Genomic DNA, 20,880 nt, shown 5'->3' on the forward strand with positions numbered 1-20,880 from the left:
GCAAGAGTATAGACAGCTCATTTTGCATTTAATTCAGTCTCCAGTAATATTTTTACTTGTAAATTTCAATGTGTTTCTTTATCTTGTCCAGCAGTCCCTTAAATTGAGTTGTCCTTCCTCTTGCAGTGTATCTTAGACATTTTTTTTTATTACTTCTGCAGAATTAGTTGCATCTCTTTTATTTTAATTTTACCATTTTGTATCATTTTTATTATTCATTATTTTTTGCCTGATTTGTTTTTGTGCAACTTCTTTGCCATTATGCCTCACATACCTTCAAGTGATACTTTAGTGAATGGCGACACTCAGACCTCTCAGCCTACTGCTGCTTCTGTCATCAGTCCTCATAGTTCATTATCGACTGACAGACCGACCCAGACACTGAGACACTATAGTTTTACTCGTGATTCCCTTGATGCACTACCTTTATTCAATGGCCATGTACATAGTCTTGAAGTATGGTTTACTGCCATTCGTTCTCGTGTTAATGGTCTAGTTGACGGTCCTCCTTCAGAGGAAAGTCTTATCAGACTTGCGAAAGAAGCTCTTCATAGGTCCCCTGCTGCCGTTCACGTTGTTGATCTTGAAATGCGAGACTTCAGGAATCTTACTAAGTGGTCACAATATGAGGAATTGATTTCGTTCTTTCCCTGTACCAATAAAAACAGCTGATCCATACATCGTTCTTCGGGAACTAGTGAATGCTACACCCATAACTAATGAATCGTTGAGTGCATTTGCTGTTAGATTAGACAAACTTTTATCATCATTTATCAATGCTGTCCAGTCCTCAGCTTTTGTCCCTGGCGAGGATAAACCATCAACAGCATCGTTTGCTAAAATAGCAGCTTTTGGAGCAATCAAAACTAATGCCGCCTGCTTCCATGTGTGCTTATGAGGCTAATCCTCCAACTGTGACGATGGAACCACTTACAGCCCTAAATCATGTACGTTCCTTGTGCCCCCAAGGTACTTTATGTATCAAAAGTACTTTAACACCTATGCCTCAGTCTGCACCACCTCTTGTTTGCGCCACAGCGACAAATCGTGGTCGTCAACCATCGCAGAGATCACCAAGGACCAGTGTACAGAGTCATTATAAACCTCGTAGTATTCATAGTACATTCAGTAACCATAGTCAGCGGACTTGTTACAACTGTGGTTTCAGTGGCCATATTGCAATTAATTGTCCTGATAGTTACCCTAAGAGGTGTCGTACTGATGATGAGTACCAGTCAGATCTTCCCTACTGTACTTATCATAGAATACATGGACATGACACATCTGAGTGCAATGCTCTCTACAACCTTCAGTACTCTAGGTCTTTCCGTGGCCGTTCCAACCGCAGAACCCGTAGAGGAAACAGATGTCGTGGTTCTCAAACTAACCAGAACCAGGCTCATTCTTCCAATTCGGGGGAATTCGAGCGCCCCAGTCAAACCGTCCCATGGTGACAGTAGGTGATAATGAGTACACCATCCCCGTTCACAATTCCTTTGAAGCCTTAAGCAGTCTTGAGAATGACAATCCTGCTGATGATGATGTTTCACACGTCTCTGACGTAGATGATTTTGGGTATGATGTGGAACAAATCTTTTCTGATGACAATCCACCTTTTTGTTTGCACATAACTTCCAATGCAACCATAGGCCCTATAGTGCAAGCATCTGTTCATAATGCGCCGGTTCATTTGTTCATGGACTCTGGTGCACAAGTCAATATTATCAGGTCTAGTTTGTTTAGGCATAAGCAGTTACGACATGTCCTTCTCGTAGAACCGACTCATGTGTCCTCCCTTAGTGGAGTAGCTGGTTCTCACCTGCGTGTCCGAGGTCGGACTTCCCTCACATTTTCTATCCTTCCTTCCTTGTTGTCGACCAGATTACTTTCCCTGGTGACCTTCTACTGGGATTTGCTTCCATGCGAGACTTACGCATTGTGCTCGACGCTTATCGATGGCATACCCAAATTGATGACTTGATCGTACCATTTTGGGGTTACCAGCTTGGATCCGAGATCTGCCATACTGCCGCAGAGTACGACGTTCGGATTAAGTCCTTACAGGCCAGTGCATTTTCCAGTAGCGTACCCAAGCGGTCAGGCACTGGTGATCCTGTCACTCCTGTCTGTGTTCCTGCAACTTCAGGCTTGCAAGATAGTGTCCAGTTACCTCAAGTGTCCGAGGACGCTCTGACTACCTTGAGTGCTGAGCCTATCCCTGCAATGTCTGCTAGTTCAAGTAGTAGTTTCTCCACAGGGGACGCCTTGTCGGAAAACGATTACTTGCAACTAGTAATGCCATCTCTTGTTGATGTCACATGCTGTCTGCAGAAAGACGTTTCTGTCGTGGCTAGTGCCCTCAATAGAGTGTCTGTTGTTGCTCCTAGTGTTCCAGATGGTGATAACGTCCTAGTTGACAGTGATTCTTGCAAAGTAAAAGGTTTACTTGTTGAACCATCCTTACATGTTGTAAGAGATAGTAAGATCCATTTCTTCCTAGCTAACACTTCTGGTCACAGTGTTCGTCTCAGAGCAAATACTGTACCAATCTTGTTGACATTGTTCACTATCCTTACCCTGTTCAGGTAGAGGATAAGTTGTCACCTGACCAGTGGGTCGGTGCTATTTCTACCGGGGAGACCTCATCCACTTCACTGGATCAATCTGTTCCACCAGTTGAGGAGAAAGACATAGCTCCCACTGACTTCCCATATGAAGTCAAGCGTTTGTTGACTCTGTTGAACAAACGTCGTAAAGCCATTGCCTTACCAGGTGAGAAGATGGGTATAACGAACTTATTGTCCCATTGTATTCCACTTGAACCTGGTACTAGACCTATCTATATACCTGCGTACAGAATGCCTCATTCACAAGTTGCTGTCGCAGAAGAATTGATCAATCAAATGCTTGATGGAGTTATTGCACCTAGCAATTCACCTTGGAATGCGCCCTTGATCCTAGTGCCTAAGAAGGATGGTACTTGGTGCCCAGTGATTGACTTTAGGAAGTTAAATGCGAAAACTATTCCAGATCGCTTCCCACTTCCTGTACTGGGTGATCTTTTACGTAACAACGGAAATAACAAAGTCTTTTCAACCCTGGATTTGTTACAAGGGTTTCGGCAAGTTCCTCTTCACGAGGACAGCCAAGAGCTAAGTGCATTCTCCACTCCTACAGGTCATTATCACTTCCTACGTATGGCATTTGGATTATGATCCTCCCCTATCACGTTCTCAAGGCTCATGACTAATATCTTTAGAGGTCTCATAGGTAATGCACTTATGGTGTACTTAGATGACGTAATCGTCATGTCTAAAGACGTGGATACACACTTGAAAAGACTTGATGTAGTACTTGGTAAGCTTGAAGAAGCCAATTTAAAGACCAAACTGTCTAAATGTCAATTTTTCAGATCAGAAATCAAGTTTCTTGGTCACGTAGTCACTCCTAGAGGGGTTACGACTGACCAAAGTAAAGTAACTGCAGTACTAAATTTTCCAACTCCCAAAACTGCTGATGCCGTAAGATCCTTTGTGGGCTTAGCAGGTTTTTATAGATCTTTCATTGCCAATTTTTCTTCCATAGCTGCTCCTCTAACTGAGTTGCTTAAGAAAGATGCTCCTTTTGTTTGAATCTTCCGTCAAGAAAGAGCATTCCAAACTCTAAAAGAAAAGCTAACATCTGCTCCAATTTTGAAATTTCCAGATTTTTCTAAGCCCTTCTATCTGACAACTGATGCTAGTTCTATTGGCATAGGTGCCGTACTAGCTCAGAAGACTGATGGCAAGTACAACGCAGTTGCATTTGCTAGCCGAGTCCTTACGAAGGCTGAACGTAATTATACAGTAACTGAGAAAGAAGCTTTAGCAATAGTAATGGTCTTTAAAGCACTTCCGAGACATTATTTATCAGTACTCTGTTCATATCTTAGACCACGCTCCACTGATACCTTTATTCCAGAACAAACAACCTACTGGAAGGTTAGCCAGATGGACCTTGACTATCCAAGAGTTCAATCCCACCTTTGAACACTTACCTGGCAAGTCAAATGTAGTCGCAGATGCCTTATTGCGACATGTTAGTATAGTAACTGCAGACCCTCCATTTACTGCCGAAGATGTAAAGAATGCTCAACGAGCAGATCCCATGTGGTCTGGTGTGATTCGATTCCTGCTCCAGGAAGATTTTATTCTGACTGTGAAGCCACCAGCACCCATCAGTGACTTTGTCATGAACCAAGAATTACTGTATTGAACAGCCGAGTTGGGCCACTATCAATCCCAACAGTGAAACTTGGGATGAAGTTATACCTGATGTGCAGTGTGCTATAAATTCTGCTTACAATGTTTCTATAGGTGACACTCCACATTATGCATTGTACGGTGTAGATAAACGTTTGCCTTATGAGTTGCTATATTCTAATCCGAAACCAAATTACAACCCTGATGATTTCATAGCAACTCGTACCAGCCTAGCTCAAAGTGTCTTTAGAAGAATCCGTGAAACACTTCATAAATCAACAGCAGAATTTTACAAGAGTCGCAAACACTAGAGCAAAGCCGTCCAAAATCAAAGTAGGTTTACCTGGAGTTTACCTGGAGAGAGTTCCGGGGGTCAATGCCCCCGCGGCCCGGTCTGTGACCAGGCCTCCTGGTGGATCAGAGCCTGATCAACCAGGCTGTTGCTGCTGGCTGCACGCAAACCAACGTACGAGCCACAGCCTGGCTGATCAGGAACTGACTTTAGGTGCTTGTCCAGTGCCAGCTTGAATACTGTAAGGGGTCTGTTGGTAATCCCCCTTATGTGAGGCAGTTGAACAGTCTCGGGCCCCTGACACTTATTGTATGGTCTCTTAACGTGCTAGTGACACCCCTGCTTTTCATTGGGGGGATGGTGCATCGTCTGCCAAGTCTTTTGCTTTCGTAGTGAGTGATTTTCGTGTGCAAGTTCGGTACTAGTCCCTCTAGGATTTTCCAGGTGTATATAATCATGTATCTCTCCCTCCTGCGTTCCAGGGAATACAGGTTTAGGAACCTCAAGCGCTCCCAGTAATTGAGGTGTTTTATCTCCGTTATGCGCGCCGTGAAAGTTCTCTGTACATTTTCTAGGTCGGCAATTTCACCTGCCTTGAAAGGTGCTGTTAGTGTGCAGCAATATTCCAGTCTAGATAGAACAAGTGACCTGAAGAGTGTCATCATGGGCTTGGCCTCCCTAGTTTTGAAGGTTCTCATTATCCATCCTGTCATTTTTCTAGCAGATGCGATTGATACAATGTTATGGTCCTTGAAGGTGAGATCCTCCAACATGATCACTCCGAGGTCTTTGACGTTGGTGTTTCGCTCTATTTTGTGGCCAGAATTTGTTTTGTACTCTGATGAAGATTTAATTTCCTCATGTTTACCATATCTGAGTAATTGAAATTTCTCATCATTGAACTTCATATTGTTTTCTGCAGCCCACTGAAAGATTTGGTTGATGTCCGCCTGGAGCTTTGCAGTGTCTGCAATGGAAGACACTGTCATGCAGATTTGGGTGTCATCTGCAAAGGAAGACACGGTGCTGTGGCTGACATCCTTGTCTATGTCGGATATGAGGATGAGGAACAAGATGGGAGCGAGTACTGTGCCTTGTGGAACAGAGCTTTTCACCGTAGCTGCCTCGGACTTTACTCTGTTGACGACTACTCTCTGTGTTCTGTTAGTGAGGAAATTATAGATCCATCGACCGACTTTTCCTGTCGAGAGTTATGCTGACTAACTTTAACAAAACGTCTGCAATGCCTAAGCTTGATCAAAAGTTTGTTGGTCCTTATCAAGTAGTTGAACATATCACTGGCAATAAGTATAAGGTTAGAGAAATTAGTACTGGTCAGTGTAAAGAATCGCATTTAGATCATATGAAGTTAGTATGTGATGATAATGATGTTCCAACCCAGACTAATGTGACAGACTCTGACAATCCTCCTGATCCTGTACTCTCTACCTCTGATACTCAGTCAGACGATCAACCTGAATGTCGTTATTCCCTACGTACACGACAGGTATTGAGAAATCCTTAAGTACCATTTGTTACTACCAATTCAGATTTGCCTCAAATACAGCATGAGTTAGCCAGTGCAACAGAGTTTGATCCTCCCAGAGATGACACCCATTCTGCATATGTCAATCTCACCCAAGCAGAGTTGGGGTTAAATGTAAATAACCTGTATAGATGAATAATTACAGTATCAACTTATCAGTATTCAAGAAATTTTTTGTGTGTTCACGTTCTCTCCGAATTCTGAGAGTTAACAGTCTAGATTTGAGTGCACCGAATCTGCCTTTCTGTTAAACACTTCTTTGTTTGTATATATTTCTTCCTCAGAATCCGCAGATCACATGAATACAGATCGATCGATCAAATTTTTTTTATCACTTCTATTGTGTAATCCCAATGTTGAGTCTCATTCGATGAGTTGTGCTATATCATACCTTGTAATGCATTACAGTTTTATTACAGTTCAATTACGTAAGCTTCCATTCCAATATTCTACTTATGTATGTTATAATGTTCAATTGTTGTGTACTTTGACACTGTATAGAATCAGCCCAAGCCGTACACCTGCCGTCTCTAGTTTGTACTGTATTAGCTGTATGTCGGGACGACATACGTTAGCGTCGCCGAGCTCTCAGTAGTAACCAGTAACCAGTGTACCAGTAGATGACTCACTACCAACCGTCTGTGTGAATCACTGACTGTTATTCATGTTGCTGCTGACCATAGCATATTTGAATGCCTTACCCGCTAGGCACTGGTGAGTCAGTCTAAGATAGAGAGCAGAGAGAGGCAGGTCGGCTGTTGGCGCTTCCCATACTTCCCGTTATATATTATACGTACTACCAGCCTACGTGAGTATTTTTACCCCATCCACGTAATCGAACCCACATGACAAATAGACACCTGGCTGTCTTCAAGCAGGCACTGGACAAGCACCTAAAGTCGGTACCTGACCAGCCGGGCTGAGGCTCGTACATTGGATTGCGTGCAGCCAGCAGTAACAGCCTGGTTGATCAGGCTCTGATCCATCAGGAGGCCAGGTCACAGACCGGGCCGTGGGGGCGTTGACCCCCAGAACTCTCTTCAGGTAAACTGTTCAAAACCTTACTAAGCAAGGTATTACTGTATACATTTCTAAAGTTACATAAAAAATTTCACAAGTCAATATTATATATTTATGAATCTCCTGAAAAATATAAATATTATTTATATGAATAGTGCCTAAATTTATCATTGTTTCAGTGTTAAGTTTGCATGAAATGCAGCTAATAATATGGGATTTGTCACACCCATATTACTTTAAAGTTTCCAAACTTCTCACTAATCTAATGCATCTTACAAACAAAATTTATTTGGAGATGGTTTATTCCATGTGCCAAAAAGAGATGCAATAAGTATATAAATTGAACATCAAATTACACATACTAAACATTACTATGAAACCTGTTAATAAAATATTGTGTGATTAGAAACCGGAATATCATATCCAATGTGCTCTAGTACGTTGGATATGACGTACTGTATATGAACCTTTTATAACTGCTTCTTTGAGGCGTGAAGTGGCTGATGCTTGAGGACTGAGATTATCTGAGCTTGCTTTCTTTGGTGTGCTTTCCTCACTACCTGTTGTAGCTCCCTTGCCTGGGAGCTCACCACCAGCGGCCAGCCTACGACATAGCTGCACTAAACGAACTTGATGGTACCGACTGTAACTAACTTCACTTTTGCACTGCTCAATTCTAAGAGTTGAATTGCCTGTTGAAAAGTGATATAATTCAGTAATATCCTGCAGATGAAAGCACAGTTTAAGATTAAAATTTTTATTCTGACAAATTACAGTGGACCCTCGGGTAACAGCGGCATCGGCTAACACCAAAATCGGATAGTGTCATGTTTCTGTGTCAAAATATTGGCTCGGCTAATGTCCAAGAACTCGGTTAAGGACATTCATCCCGAACGTGTCAGCGTGGCCTTTCCAAGACTCCACGTACAGCTAGTGTGCCATTGTTTACAAGCCAGGGAGGATGATTCCACGCGTACATGCAATATATTTTGCATTATTCCATTGTTTTTAGTGCTTGTAACTGCTAAATAAGCCACCATGGGCCCAAAGAAAGCTTCTAGTGCCAGCCCTGTGGTAAAGAGGATGAGAAATACTAATGAATTGAAGAAAGAGATCATCACAAAAGGAAAGGTTATATAACAAACCCTATTCAACCATCACTACTATCTTGGCCAACAAAAAGGCAATCAAGGAAGATGTTGCAAAAGGTGTAAGTATGCTTACAAAACAGAGATTGCAAATACTCGAAGATGTGGAGAGACTGTTGTTGGTGTGGATCAACAAGAAACAATTAGTGTTTCTCAGTCAATAATATGTGAAAATGCAAGGCACTTGTATGATGATCTAATTAAGAAAATGCCTCCAAATAGTGCTCATATTGATGAATTTAAGGCCAGCAAAAGCTGGTTTGAGAGATTTAAGAATCGTAGTGGCATACACAGTGTGATAAGGCATGGTGTGGCTGCCAGTTCTAACAAAAAAGCAGCTGAAAAATGTGTGTAGGACTTTAAGGGGTACATAGAGGCTGAAAACTTAAAGCCCCAACAAATGTTCAATTGTGACAAAACAGGCCTGTTTTGGAAGAAAATGCCAAACAGGACCTACATTACTCAGGAGGAAAAGGCACTCCCAGGACACAAGCCCATGAAAGACAGGCTAACTCTCATGTTTTGTAGTAATGCTAGTGGGGATTGCAAAGTGAAGCCTCTACTCATGTATCACTCTGAAACTCCTAGAGTTTTAAGAAAAACAATGTCGTCAAGACTAAACTGTGTGTGATGTGGAGAGCAAACATGGGTCACTAGGGACATTTTCCTCGATTGGTTCTATGATGTGTTTGGCCCCACTGTGAAAAAATACTTCCTGGAAAATAAATTACCACTCAAGTGCCTCCTGTTAATGGACAATGCTCCTGCTCATCCTCAAGATTTGGAAGAGCAAATTGTGGGGGAATTTAGTTTTACTAAAGTCAAGTTTTTGCCTCCTAACACCATTCCTCTCCTCCAGCCTATGGACCAGCAGGTCATTTCAAACTTCAAAAAACTGTACACCAAAGCAGTGTTGCAAAAGTGCTTTGAAGTGACCTCAGACACTGAACTGACCCTAAAAGAGTTCTGGAAAGATCACTTCAGTATCCTCCATTGCATAAACCTTATAAGTAAGGCTTGGGAGGGAGTGACTTCCAGGACTTTGAACTCTGCTTGGAGAAAATTGTGGCCAGAATGTGTACAAGAGAGGGATTTTGAAGGGTTTGGGGCTAACCCTGAGGAGCCTATGCCAGTTATGGAATCTATTGTGGCATTAGGGAAGCCCATGGGGTTGGAGGTTAGTGGCGAGGATGTGGAAGAGTTGGTGGAGGACGACAATGAAGAGCTAACCACTACAGAGCTGCAAGAGCTTCAGGTGCAACAGCAACAGACCACAGCTCAGGAATTTCCTTCATAGGAGGAGGAAGAGAGATGGAGGAAGTTGCCTTCGTCAAAGATTAAGGACATTTGTACAATGTGGACAAAGGTGCAAGCATTTATAGATGAACATTACCCTGACACAGCTGTTGCAGGCTGTATTGGCAACATGTACAATGACACTCTTGTGTCCCATTTTAGGGAAATCTTAGAGAGACGCCAGAAACAGAGCTCTCTGGACAGATTTTTGGTGCAAAAGGGGTCCAGTGACTCTCAAGCTGGTCCTAGTGGCATTAAAAAACAAAGAAGGGAAGTAACCCCAGAAAAGGACTTGTTACCTTAAGTCTTTATGGAAGGTGATTCCCCTTCCAAACAATAGTACACCTCCATCCTCTCCCCTTCTCCCAATTCATCACTCATCAATAAGTCCTCAATAAAGGTAAGTGTCATTTCAGTATTGTTTGTTGTGCATGTCTCATTGTTTTCTGTGTAGGGAAATGTGTATTTCATGTAAAAAATTATTTTGTTTAATACTTCTGGGTGTCTGGAACGGATTAATTGGATTTCCATTATTTCTTATGGGGAAAATTAATTCGGCTAACTGCAAAATCAGTTAAGGCAAGCTCTCGGGAACAGATTAATGCCATTACCCGAGGGTCCACTGTATATGGTTGTACATAGAAATATAGTAGATAGGTGTACATGACAAAAGCCCCTTTGTATGCAGAGCATTTTGGGCGAACTTAAAGATTAACTTGAGATTAAGAAGGCAATAATACATAGTTCATATGATCATGAGATGAGTTACAGTGAGTACAGGAGAATTGAATATTCTATTAGGTAATGCTACATGGTTTTAATAAGTCTAGAAGAGACTTATTACACTATTAAATTAGCTAATAAAGATTACGGTATAACAATGTAACAATTTAAAACAATTTACAATATGATGTATTACAGTTTAGTACTATTTAAAACAACAAAATTTAGTACAGGTCGGCCATCACTAATCTGGCAATCAGTTATCTGGTTCCATCAGTAATCCAACACTAATTTTGGACAGCATAATTTCAAATTTCATCATTATACTGACTCAGAAATTGTGCAGATGGTTGTAAATCCACAGCAGCAAGCCAGTAGAGGAGAAAGCAGTAATGAAAATGAGGAAGCTGCAGCAGTCTCTACTGATAGGTTAATTAAGTGTAGTCTAACCTAACCACTCTGTAATCCAGCAAACTCACTATTCCAACACACTACAGGTACCAATGATGTCGGATTAGTGTTGGCCGACCTGCATTACAATGGAACTACTTACATTATGATGTACTGTATTACAATCTAGTACTATTTAAAACAATGAAAAACAGACCCTAATTTTGTAGTAATAAGTGGTTGAGCATTCATCAGCACAATATGAGTAGCTTTTGAGAAACTAGTAGTGATTAGGTATGGTTTGTCTGGTTAATTTTGGGTGATGAGGTGATTTCTTATTAGGGCCTTAAACTGATTTGCAGACAGGGGTCCTTTAGTGTGTTCTGGCAATGAATTCCAGATCTTCGGGCCATCAATACACAGTACTGTACTGTACACAGTAAAACCTCTAATTAATGAACCCCATTTAATAGATTTTGGAAATTACAGACACAAAAGTTGAATAAACATTGAAGTCATCAGACAAAATGGAAAAAATCCATAATTCCAGAATCTGTCTGTAGCAATTGTGCACAGTTATCTTCTGAATCATCAGACATGGTCCAATGATTCTGAGGTTTGTCCCATACAGGCAAGAGCATCCATCAAGAACCATAGGCCACCCTTGCCATTTTATTATCTATGTTCACTCATGCATATACAGTGGACCCCCGGTTATTGGCCGGTTTGGTTATCGGTCAACTTGGTCATCGGCGGGTTTTTCAGCGCCCAGTTATCAGCTGTTCGCTCAGTTATCAGCCGTTTTGGACACGTCCATCCACCGGCTGGGACAGCTTGCACTTCAGTTTGGCTTTGTCTCTTGGTGGCTGAGGAAGCTTCTCCTCACACATCCAAACATTTCACTTGTTTACCATTGCTTTTAGTGGCTTTTCTTGCAGAGCAACTGTGAAATAAGTAAAGATGGCTCCAAAGAAAGTTCCTAGTAAAGTTCCTGTGGTAAAGAAAGTGAGAAACACCATGGAATTTAAGCATGAAGTGATAGAAAAGTTTGAGAGTGGTATGAAGGTGATGGAACTTGCCAGGATGTACAGCAAGAATAAATCAACAATTACATCCATCCTGGCAAAGAAAGAACAAATCAAAGATGCTAATTTTGCAAAAGGAGTAATAACTTTTCTAACTAAACAAAGGCCACCAATAATGGAAGAGATGGAAAAGTTATTATTATTGTGGATTAAGGAAAAAGAATTAGTGGGAGACAGTGTTGTGGAGTCGATCGTTTATGAGAAGGCAAAGCAGTTGCATGAGGATCTTGCAAAGAAAATGCCTGGAACAAGTGCTGCAGTTTGTGAATTTAGGGCCAGCAAGGGATGGTTTGACAGATTTAAGAAGCGTAGTGGCATACAGTGTTGTAAGGCATGGTGAGGCTGCAAGTTCTGACAAATGTGCAGCTGAAAAGTATGTTCATGAATTCCAGGACTATATAAAGGCTGAAGGTGAGTGGTGACGTGTACTTAGCTCTGTGAAGACCTGTTTGTGTGCTCTCTGTGAATCTGAACCAGGATGCCCTCTCTTGAGAAACTTTACCAGCAGCTGAGAGAAGAGCTCAGAGTTGCTAAGATGGAGATACGGCGATTAACGGAGGAGAACAAGAGGATTCGTAGTAATCCTTCTGTTGTGAGTCCCCAGGTTAAGAGGGGAGCTTGGTCAGTGGCCGGGCAACATGGAACCAAGCTGAAGATCAAGAAAACGGTTGGAGAGGCAGAAACAACGAGAAACCAGAAGACTAACGTGGAAACTTCCAACCCATTCTCCGTGCTACCTGACGAATGTGAGTGTTCTACTGGGAATGCCACAATGAGCACCAAAGAAGCATTGGCAGACGTGAGTAAGACATCCCTAGAAACCCCAACGAAGACCATCGAGAACGTCTTGACGAATTCTACAAGTGGTGTAATGCTACCTGGCGAATGCGAGTCGACTACTCGGAGCATCACGACGGACGACGCCAAGGAAGGTAAAAATATTGTTGTTGTTGGGGATAGCCAGATTAGGTACATGGATAGGGCATTCTGCTTGAAGGATAGGAGTAGGAGGCAGAGTGTGTGTTTTCCTGGGGCTGGGATGAAGGATATTGTTAGCCGTCTGGATGACATCATGAGAGGTAATGGGAGCAATCCTATTATCTGTCTCAGTGCTGGAGGCAACGATGTTGGCAGACGTAGGAGTGAGGACCTGATTAGCAGGTATAGGTCAGCAATAGAGATAATTAGGAGGAAGGGTGGGAAACCTGTCATATGTGGCATTTTGCCAAGGAGAGGAGTTGGAAATGAATGGTTGTCCAGAGCAATTGGTGTCAATTGCTGGCTGGACAAATACTGTAAGGAAAATGCGGTAACATTCATTGACAACTGGGACCTCTTCTATGGCAGAAATGACATGTATGCCAGGGATGGGGTTCACTTATCTAGGTGTGGGGTGGGAGCACTGACCAACGCAGTGGAGGGAGCTGTTAGGTCTTTAAACTAGGAATAGTTAGTGGTATGGGTTTTTGCGGGAAAACTGTGAAGTCGCAGGGTAGTAATACGAGTACTAGGAGAACTAGTAATAGGCAAAATGAGGTGGATATTGGAAAGCCAGTGGCACTAATTGACAAGGACAGTAATAGGTTTAGTGGAATAACAGAAAGGAGCAGGAAGGGTAAAGAGAGAGGAGGGTCTTTAAATATTTATTACACAAATAGTCACAGTGCTAGGAATAAGATGGACGAGTTGAGACTAGTTGCTAGTGCAGGTAACATAGATGTATTTGCCATTACTGAGACGTGGTTTAATTCAAAAAGTCGGGACATGCCTGCAGAATGTCACATTCAGGGTTTTAAATTGTTCCAAGTAGATAGAAGTATCGGGAAGGGGGGTGGGGTGGCATTGTATGTCCGAGATCGCTTGAACTGTTGCATAAAAACGGGTATTAAGTCTGAAATAACACATACAGAGTCTGTTTGGATAGAATTTTCAGAGGGGCATGAAAAATTATTTTAGGTGTGATATACCGTCCCCCAAATTTAGATAGGGACCAGGGGAGACTACTATGGGAGGAAATTGTTAGGGCCACAAGGCACGATAAAGTAGTAATTCTAAGAGACTTTAACTTTAGTCATATTGATTGGAATTTCTTGGCTGGGAATTTAGAATCATACGACTTCTTAGAAGTAGTTCAGGATTGTTTTTTGAAGCAGTTTGTGACAGAACCTACAAGGGGTAATAACCTGCTTGACTTAGTTCTGGCAAACAATGAATCCAATGTTAATAATTTAGAAGTTTCAGAGGAACTGGGTGCTAGCGACCACAAATCAATTACATTTAGAACTGAATGGAAGTATGATAGTAGGGATAACTCAGTAACAGTCCCAGATTTTCGCTTAGCAGATTACGATGGGCTTAGAGAACACTTATCTGTTGACTGGGGTAATGAAGAGAGCTATCAATATGACAGTTTTCTGAACACAATACATGCTGCTCAAAGAACGTTTATCCCTTATAAGGAAATTAGATCAAATAGAAATGACCCAAAATGGATGAATAATAGGCTGAAATATCTACTAGGGCATAAGAAAGGAATTTATAGGCGTATCAAAAGAGGCGAGGGTCATCTTATGAATCAGTATATTGACATTAAGAGGGACATTAAAAAGGGGATAAGAAAAGTTAAAAGGGACTATGAAATTAAAGTTGCTAGGGATTCTAAAACTAACCCGAAAAGTTTTTTCCAGGTCTATAGAACAAAAGTCAGAGATAAGATAGGTCCCCTTAAAAATAACTATGGGCATCTTACTGACAAAGAGAATGAAATGTGCTCGATTTTAAATAATTATTTTCTCTCTGTTTTTACACAGGAAGACACTAATAATATTCCGGTAATTAATTTTTATAGTGGATCAGAAGAAGATAAATTATGTAACATCACAGTCACTAGTGAAATGGTTGTGAAGCAGATAGACCGACTGAAGCAAAATAAGTCACCGGGTCCTGATGAGGTTTTTTCAAGGGTTCTAAAGAAATGCAAAATGGAAGTCTGTGAACCATTAACTAATATTTTTAATTTATCTCTTTAAACAGGTGTAGTGTCTGATATGTGGAAGATAGCTAATGTAATTCCTATTTTTAAAACAGGGGACAAGTCGTTACCATCAAATTACCGCCCAATAAGCCTGACCTCAATTGTAGGCAAATTACTATAGTCAATTATAGCTCAGATTATAAGAAGCCATCTCGATAAGCATAGCTTGATTAATGATAGTCAGCATGGATTCACAAGAGGTCAGTCTTGTCTAACTAATTTATTAACTTTCTTCAGTAAATCTTTTGAGGCTGTTGACCACGATAAAGAATTTGATATTATTTACTTAGATTTTAGTAAGGCATTTGATAGAGTTCCGCACCAAAGACTGTTGAAGAAAGTAGCAGCTCATGGCATTGGGGGAAGGGTGCTCTTGTGGATCGAATCATGGCTCACAGACAGGAAGCAGTGTGTGTCCATAAATGGGGTTAAATCCGAGTGGGGATCAGTAACAAGTGGCGTTCCACAGGGATCAGTCTTGGGCCTGTTGTTGTTTATAATATATATCAATGATCTTGATGAAGGAATTACTAGTGATATGAGCAAATTCGCCGATGACACGAAGATAGGTAAGATAATTGATTCAAACGTAGATGTTAGGGAACTTCAGGAGGATTTAGACAAACTCTGCTCTTGGTCAGAAAAGTGGCAGATGCAGTTCAATGTAGATAAATGCAAGGTTCTGAAGCTCGGGAGTGTCCATAACCCTAGCACTTATAAGTTAAATAATGTAGAACTTAGCCATACAGATTGCGAAAAGGACTTGGGGGTTACGGTAAGCAGCAACCTTAAACCAAGACAGCAATGCCTAAGCGTACGTAATAAGGCAAATAGATTACTGGGATTTATATCAAGAAGTGTAAGCAACAGAAGTCCAGAGGTCATACTGCAGCTTTATACATCATTAGTAAGGCCTCACCTAGATTATGCAGCTCAATTCTGGTCTCCATATTACAGAATGGACATAAATTCGTTAGAAAACATTCAGCGTAGGATGACTAAATTAATACATAGCACTAGAAATCTTCCTTATGAAGAAAGATTGAAGACTCTTAAGTTACATTCAATTGTAAGACGAAGAATGAGGGGAGACCTGATCGAAGTGTATAAGTGGAAGATAGGTATTAATAAAGGGGATATTAACAAGGTCTTGAGGATATCTCTCCAAGAGAGAACCTGCAGTAATGGATTTAAATTAGATAAGTTTATAGTGTAATAAAGTTGGTAGAATTACCGACAATATGTAAAGTAAAAGGACACAAGTGCAACTAATGTGACATTTATTGTGGCAACATTTCGCTCTCCAGGAGCTTTATCAAGCCTTTATCAAGCTTATCAAGGCTTGATAAAGCTCCTGGAGAGCGAAACGTTGCCACAATAAATGTCACATTAGTTGCACTTGTGTCCTTTTACTTTAGATAAGTTTAGATTTAGAAAGGACATAGGAAAGTATTGGTTTGGAAATAGGGTAGTTGATGAGTGGAACAGTCTACCTAGTTGGGTTATTGAGGCTAGGACTTTGGGTAGTTTCAAATTTAGGTTGGATAAGTACATGAGTGGGAGGGGTTGGATTTGAGTGGGACTTGCACATCAGAGCTTATTTCTTGGGTAGCATTGAAAATTGGGTTGGTCAAATGTTTGTTAGTGGGATGAATTGTAAAGGACCTGCCTAGTATGGGCCAACAGGCCTGCTGCAGTGTTCCTCCTTTCTTATGTTCTTATGTAAGGATTAGAACCCCAACAAGTGTTCAGTTGTGATGAAACAGGCCTGTTTTGGAAGAAAATGCCAAACAGGACCTACATTACCCAGGAGAACAAGGCACTGCCAGGACACAAGCCTATGAAAGACAGGCTTACTCTTTTGTTGTGTGGTAATGCTAGTGGGGATTTCAAAGTGAAGCCTTTACTCGTGTATCACTCAGAAAATCCCAGTGTGTTCAAGAAAAACAATGTTATGAAGAATAGATTGTGTATGATGTGGAAGGCTAATCATAAGGCATGGGTCACAAGGCAAATTTTCAAAGAGTTGGTTAATGATGTGTTTGGCCCAAGTGTGAAAAAATACCACCTGGAAAAGAAATTGCCACTCAAGTGCTTCCTGGTGCTGGACAGTGCTCCTGCACATCCTCCAGACTTGCAAGACCAAGTGTTTAGGGATTTCAGTTTCATCCCAGTGAAGTTCTTGCCTCCTAACACCACTCCTCTGCTCCAGCCCATGGACCAGCAGGTCATTTCTAATTTCAAAAAACTCTACACAAAAGCAGTGTTTCAAAAGTGCTTTGAAGTGACCTCGGACACTCAGTTGACCCTAAGAGAGTTCTGGAGGAATCACTTCACTATCCTCCATTGCATAAGCCTTATAGGTAAAGCTTGGGAGGGAGCGACTTCCAGGACTTTGAACTCTGCTTCGAGAAAACTGTGGCCAGATTGTGTCCAAGAGAGAGATTTTGAAGAGTTTGAGGCTGACCCTGGCCCTACCGACCCTGTGAACTCTACTGTGGCACTGGGGAAGTTCCTGGGGTTGGAGGTGAGTGGCAAGGATGTGGAAGAGTTGGTGGAGGACCACAGAGAAGAGCTAACCACTGAAGAGCTGCAAGAGCTTCATCTCGAACAGCAACAGACTGCAGCTGAGGAACTTGCTTCAGAGGAGGAGGAAGAGGGAGTGAAGGAGGTGCCTTCTTCAGAGAATAAAGAGGTGTGTGCAATATGGACTAGGGTGCAAGCTTTTGTAGAGAAACACCACCCTGACAAAGCTGAAACAAGCCATATCTGCAACATGTTTAGTGACAAAACCCTGTCCCACTTCAGGGAAATCTTAAAGAGATGCCAGAAACAGAGCACTCTGGACAGCTATTTTGTGAGACAGGGGTCCAGTGACTCTCAAGCTGGTCCTAGTGGCAATAAAAGACAGAGAAGGGAAGTAACCCCAGAGAAGGCTTTGCTACCTAAAGTCTTTATGGAAGGCGATTCCCCTTCCAAACACTAACTCTTCCCTCTTTCTTCCTCCTTATCTTCCAGAAGCTAGCATTAGCCTTCAATAAAGATATGTAATACTTACATAATTGTTAAAAAAATTATTTTTTTTGTGAATATTTTTGTTTGGAACAGATTAATTGTATTTCCATTAATTCTTATGGGAAATATTAATTTGGTTATCGGCCATTTTGGTTATCGGCCGACCTCCTGGAATGGATTACGGCCGATAACCGGGGGTCCACTGTACTTGTTATTCAATCTCCAATTTTTCCTGGATTTACAGTGTTATGTGTGACTTTATTAACAAATTAAGCAAACTGCAATTAATAATAGCCTCTAAAGCATGTGGTGGTGCAAAGAGAAAACATTTGGGTCTCAGTGTTAAGCAGAAACTTGAAACTCATAAAGAAGGTTGAGCATGGCATATCAGTGACACAGGTATGTGAGGAATATGATAAGAAACAGTGTCTGATATCTGCAGAAGCAGAGACCAACTTACAGACTATGCTCTTTAGTATAGATGCTAGCCATAAATGTTCAACAGTTGGTACTTTTAGCCATCTAAATTTTCTCTAGTAGAATGTTACAGCTCTTCTAATTTAATAAGTTATTCTGAGTTAACACTATCAATCACAGCAATTTACACCTCATCTCTCCAACATGAAAGCTAAGTAAAATTACCGTAAATTACGCACTTTAAAATTACTCAACAGTATTGTACTGTAGTATCACAGGTTAAAACTTGTATTCTTAGTGTCTGGTAGTCTTCTGAATCAGCTGACCTTCAGAACTTTGTCTATTTACATTATGATCATGAAAAACAAATTTCATAATTAAGAATCTAAGGGCAATCATCAATAATGTAAATCTCTTTCACCATATTAATCCATTAATTAGATGGTTAACTATAGTTTATCATCAAAATCTGTCACTTTGTCAACACAGTTTGAGACATGATGAAGTGTTACTTACCAATGCATAAAACAGCTCTGCTACCATGATGAATTTTCTCCCGTACAATAAAGTTTAAGATTTTAAAGGCTCTTGGATACATAATTTCCCTGAAAAAAAGAGAAAATTCTGTATTTAAGTTAATATCCAATTGCATGCAAGATATATTATTAATACAAATACAAAGTATCAGACTTACACATTCTCTATAATATTACTGACTACTACTAGTACTACTATTAACAACTAATACTACTATTACTAATAATAATAATACCGAATTGTAGGATTACATAATTACATTTAATTAATTAGTGAACCAGCCCAGATAAGAGATTTCGTTCGGATTTTTAACCCCGGAAGGTTAGCCACCCAGGATAACCCAAGAAAGTCAGTGCGTCATCGAGGACTGTCTAACTTATTTCCATTGGGGGTCCTTAATCTTGTCCCCCAGGATGCGACCCACACCAGTCGACTAACACCCAGGTACCTATTTGCTGCTAGGTGAACAGGACAACAGGTGTAAGGAAACGTGTCGAAATGTTTCCACCCGCCGGGAATCGAACCCGGGCCCTCCGTGTGTGAAGCGGGAGCTTTAGCCACCAGGCCACCACCAGATTATGCAGTTCTCAGCCAATACACTACAGTAACATGCATAAATTACCTAGGATAACAAAAAAAAAAAAAGTCAAAAGACAAAGTGACTTATTTCCACTAGCAGTAAGTTACAGAAGGAATCATTAGGTAATGGATGGGCCTATATAGGTCAATAAGAATGAGATCAAATTAACTACAGTATTATTAGATTCGTAAGGGAACAGGGATTATACAGAATCTGGGGGAATGTTACTGTGCAAGATAACTGTAATCCAAAAATGGTAAGTAACTTTATTTAGGCACAGGTACACGTACGTACAATTATCATACATAAATTACCTACCATAACCCCAAAAAGTCAAAGTGGCTATTTCCACTGGGGTCCTTGGTGTAACTGTACCTAAATACAATTAAAGCAATCAGGTTCAATTCAAGGAAGGGGATTATTATAGTCAAGGGGGAAGCGCTAAACCCGTAGGATTATACAGCACCTGTGGGCGGGGGGGAGGTGTGGAAGGTATTCAGAATTAATTCATGGAACTGGAGCACAGATCCAATTCCCTAGATCAAGAGCCCCTCACCAGTGTCAAGGATCCTCCCTTGAGGGGCCTTTGAGTGGAAAGTTTTAATGGAAAGATATTTATTAAGGTAATAAAAGCTGTATATTTTAAAATAACCATGGTTCCCTCAGTTTCACATTATCTCAGAGTTTCATATTTACCATTCATTAATATTACCAAACAGCTTGTATAACTTACCAGTTTAACTCCCGTGTAATATGCTAGACTAAATGTCTGGGTCAAAAAAAAAAAAATTTACATCTTTTTTTTGAAGACAGGTTACTTTTTTGACACTTATTATCGTATGACTGTGATGATACTGAGTGCTAGTGGTGTAGGTATGATGAATGGGTTAAATCTGGATTGAAGCAGGAAAATATAACATTAATCCGCCACACACCGCTTCCCTCCACTCTCTACTGACAACCAAACTGTGTAACTTACTCCAGTGTTGCCACCTCCATCTCCGCAATATCCCACAAATGAGTGCGAATTTTCCCACAAAATTCCCACAAATAATGTGTAAATCCCAAGAATTTCCGCCCCAAAATGTGAAAATTGTACATAACAGCAGGTACAGAATTTATTTTATATTTATAATCACAAGATACAAAGTAAAATCAAATTGTTTGAAGACAAAATTCACACTACAATATACCATGAACAAAATTTATTACAATAATTTTTTTTTGCACAGGTTACAATGTGTGATTTACATTTTATAAATGTTGCTAAGAACAAAGAAAGCCAGTAACATGCCTGAACATTTCGGGCGAGACTAATTCTAATGCTTAGTATAGTAGTGACTATACTCTATAATGATCAAAATACTCTAGCTATGTACTTGTCCAAGCTTCCCACCACTACAGATATCAGTACTAGAACTCAACACACAACTCAGGATATAAATAACCATAATTTAAACCTAGAAGATGATTGATCACGTTGACCCTGATCTAAACCTCCATAATCTGACACCCAATCAAAACCTATTGGAAAGTAACTGCCTTTATTACACAGC

General features: G+C 40.8%; 1 protein-coding gene across 4 annotated transcripts in view; it reads right to left on the reverse strand.

Annotated features, from left to right (window-relative positions):
• The window catches only part of ZnT49B (Zinc transporter 49B), a 145,887-nt gene extending 125,554 nt beyond the window's left edge, over positions 1-20,333 (reverse strand). For 3 of the 4 annotated variants that reach the window (XM_070094312.1, XM_070094313.1, XM_070094311.1), the window contains exons 1-3: positions 20,304-20,333; positions 18,724-18,812; positions 7,567-7,791 (exon numbers count right to left, since the gene is read on the reverse strand). In XM_070094312.1, coding sequence (XP_069950413.1) covers positions 7,567-7,791; positions 18,724-18,812; positions 20,304-20,323 — 334 coding nt within the window. In that variant the 5' untranslated portion in view covers positions 20,324-20,333. The other variant, XM_070094315.1, reaches the window with a different exon arrangement.
• Between the last annotated feature and the right edge of the window lie 547 nt (positions 20,334-20,880).

The sequence above is a fragment of the Cherax quadricarinatus genome, chromosome 45 (assembly GCF_038502225.1).
Source record: "Cherax quadricarinatus isolate ZL_2023a chromosome 45, ASM3850222v1, whole genome shotgun sequence".
NCBI lineage: Eukaryota > Metazoa > Arthropoda > Malacostraca > Decapoda > Parastacidae > Cherax > Cherax quadricarinatus.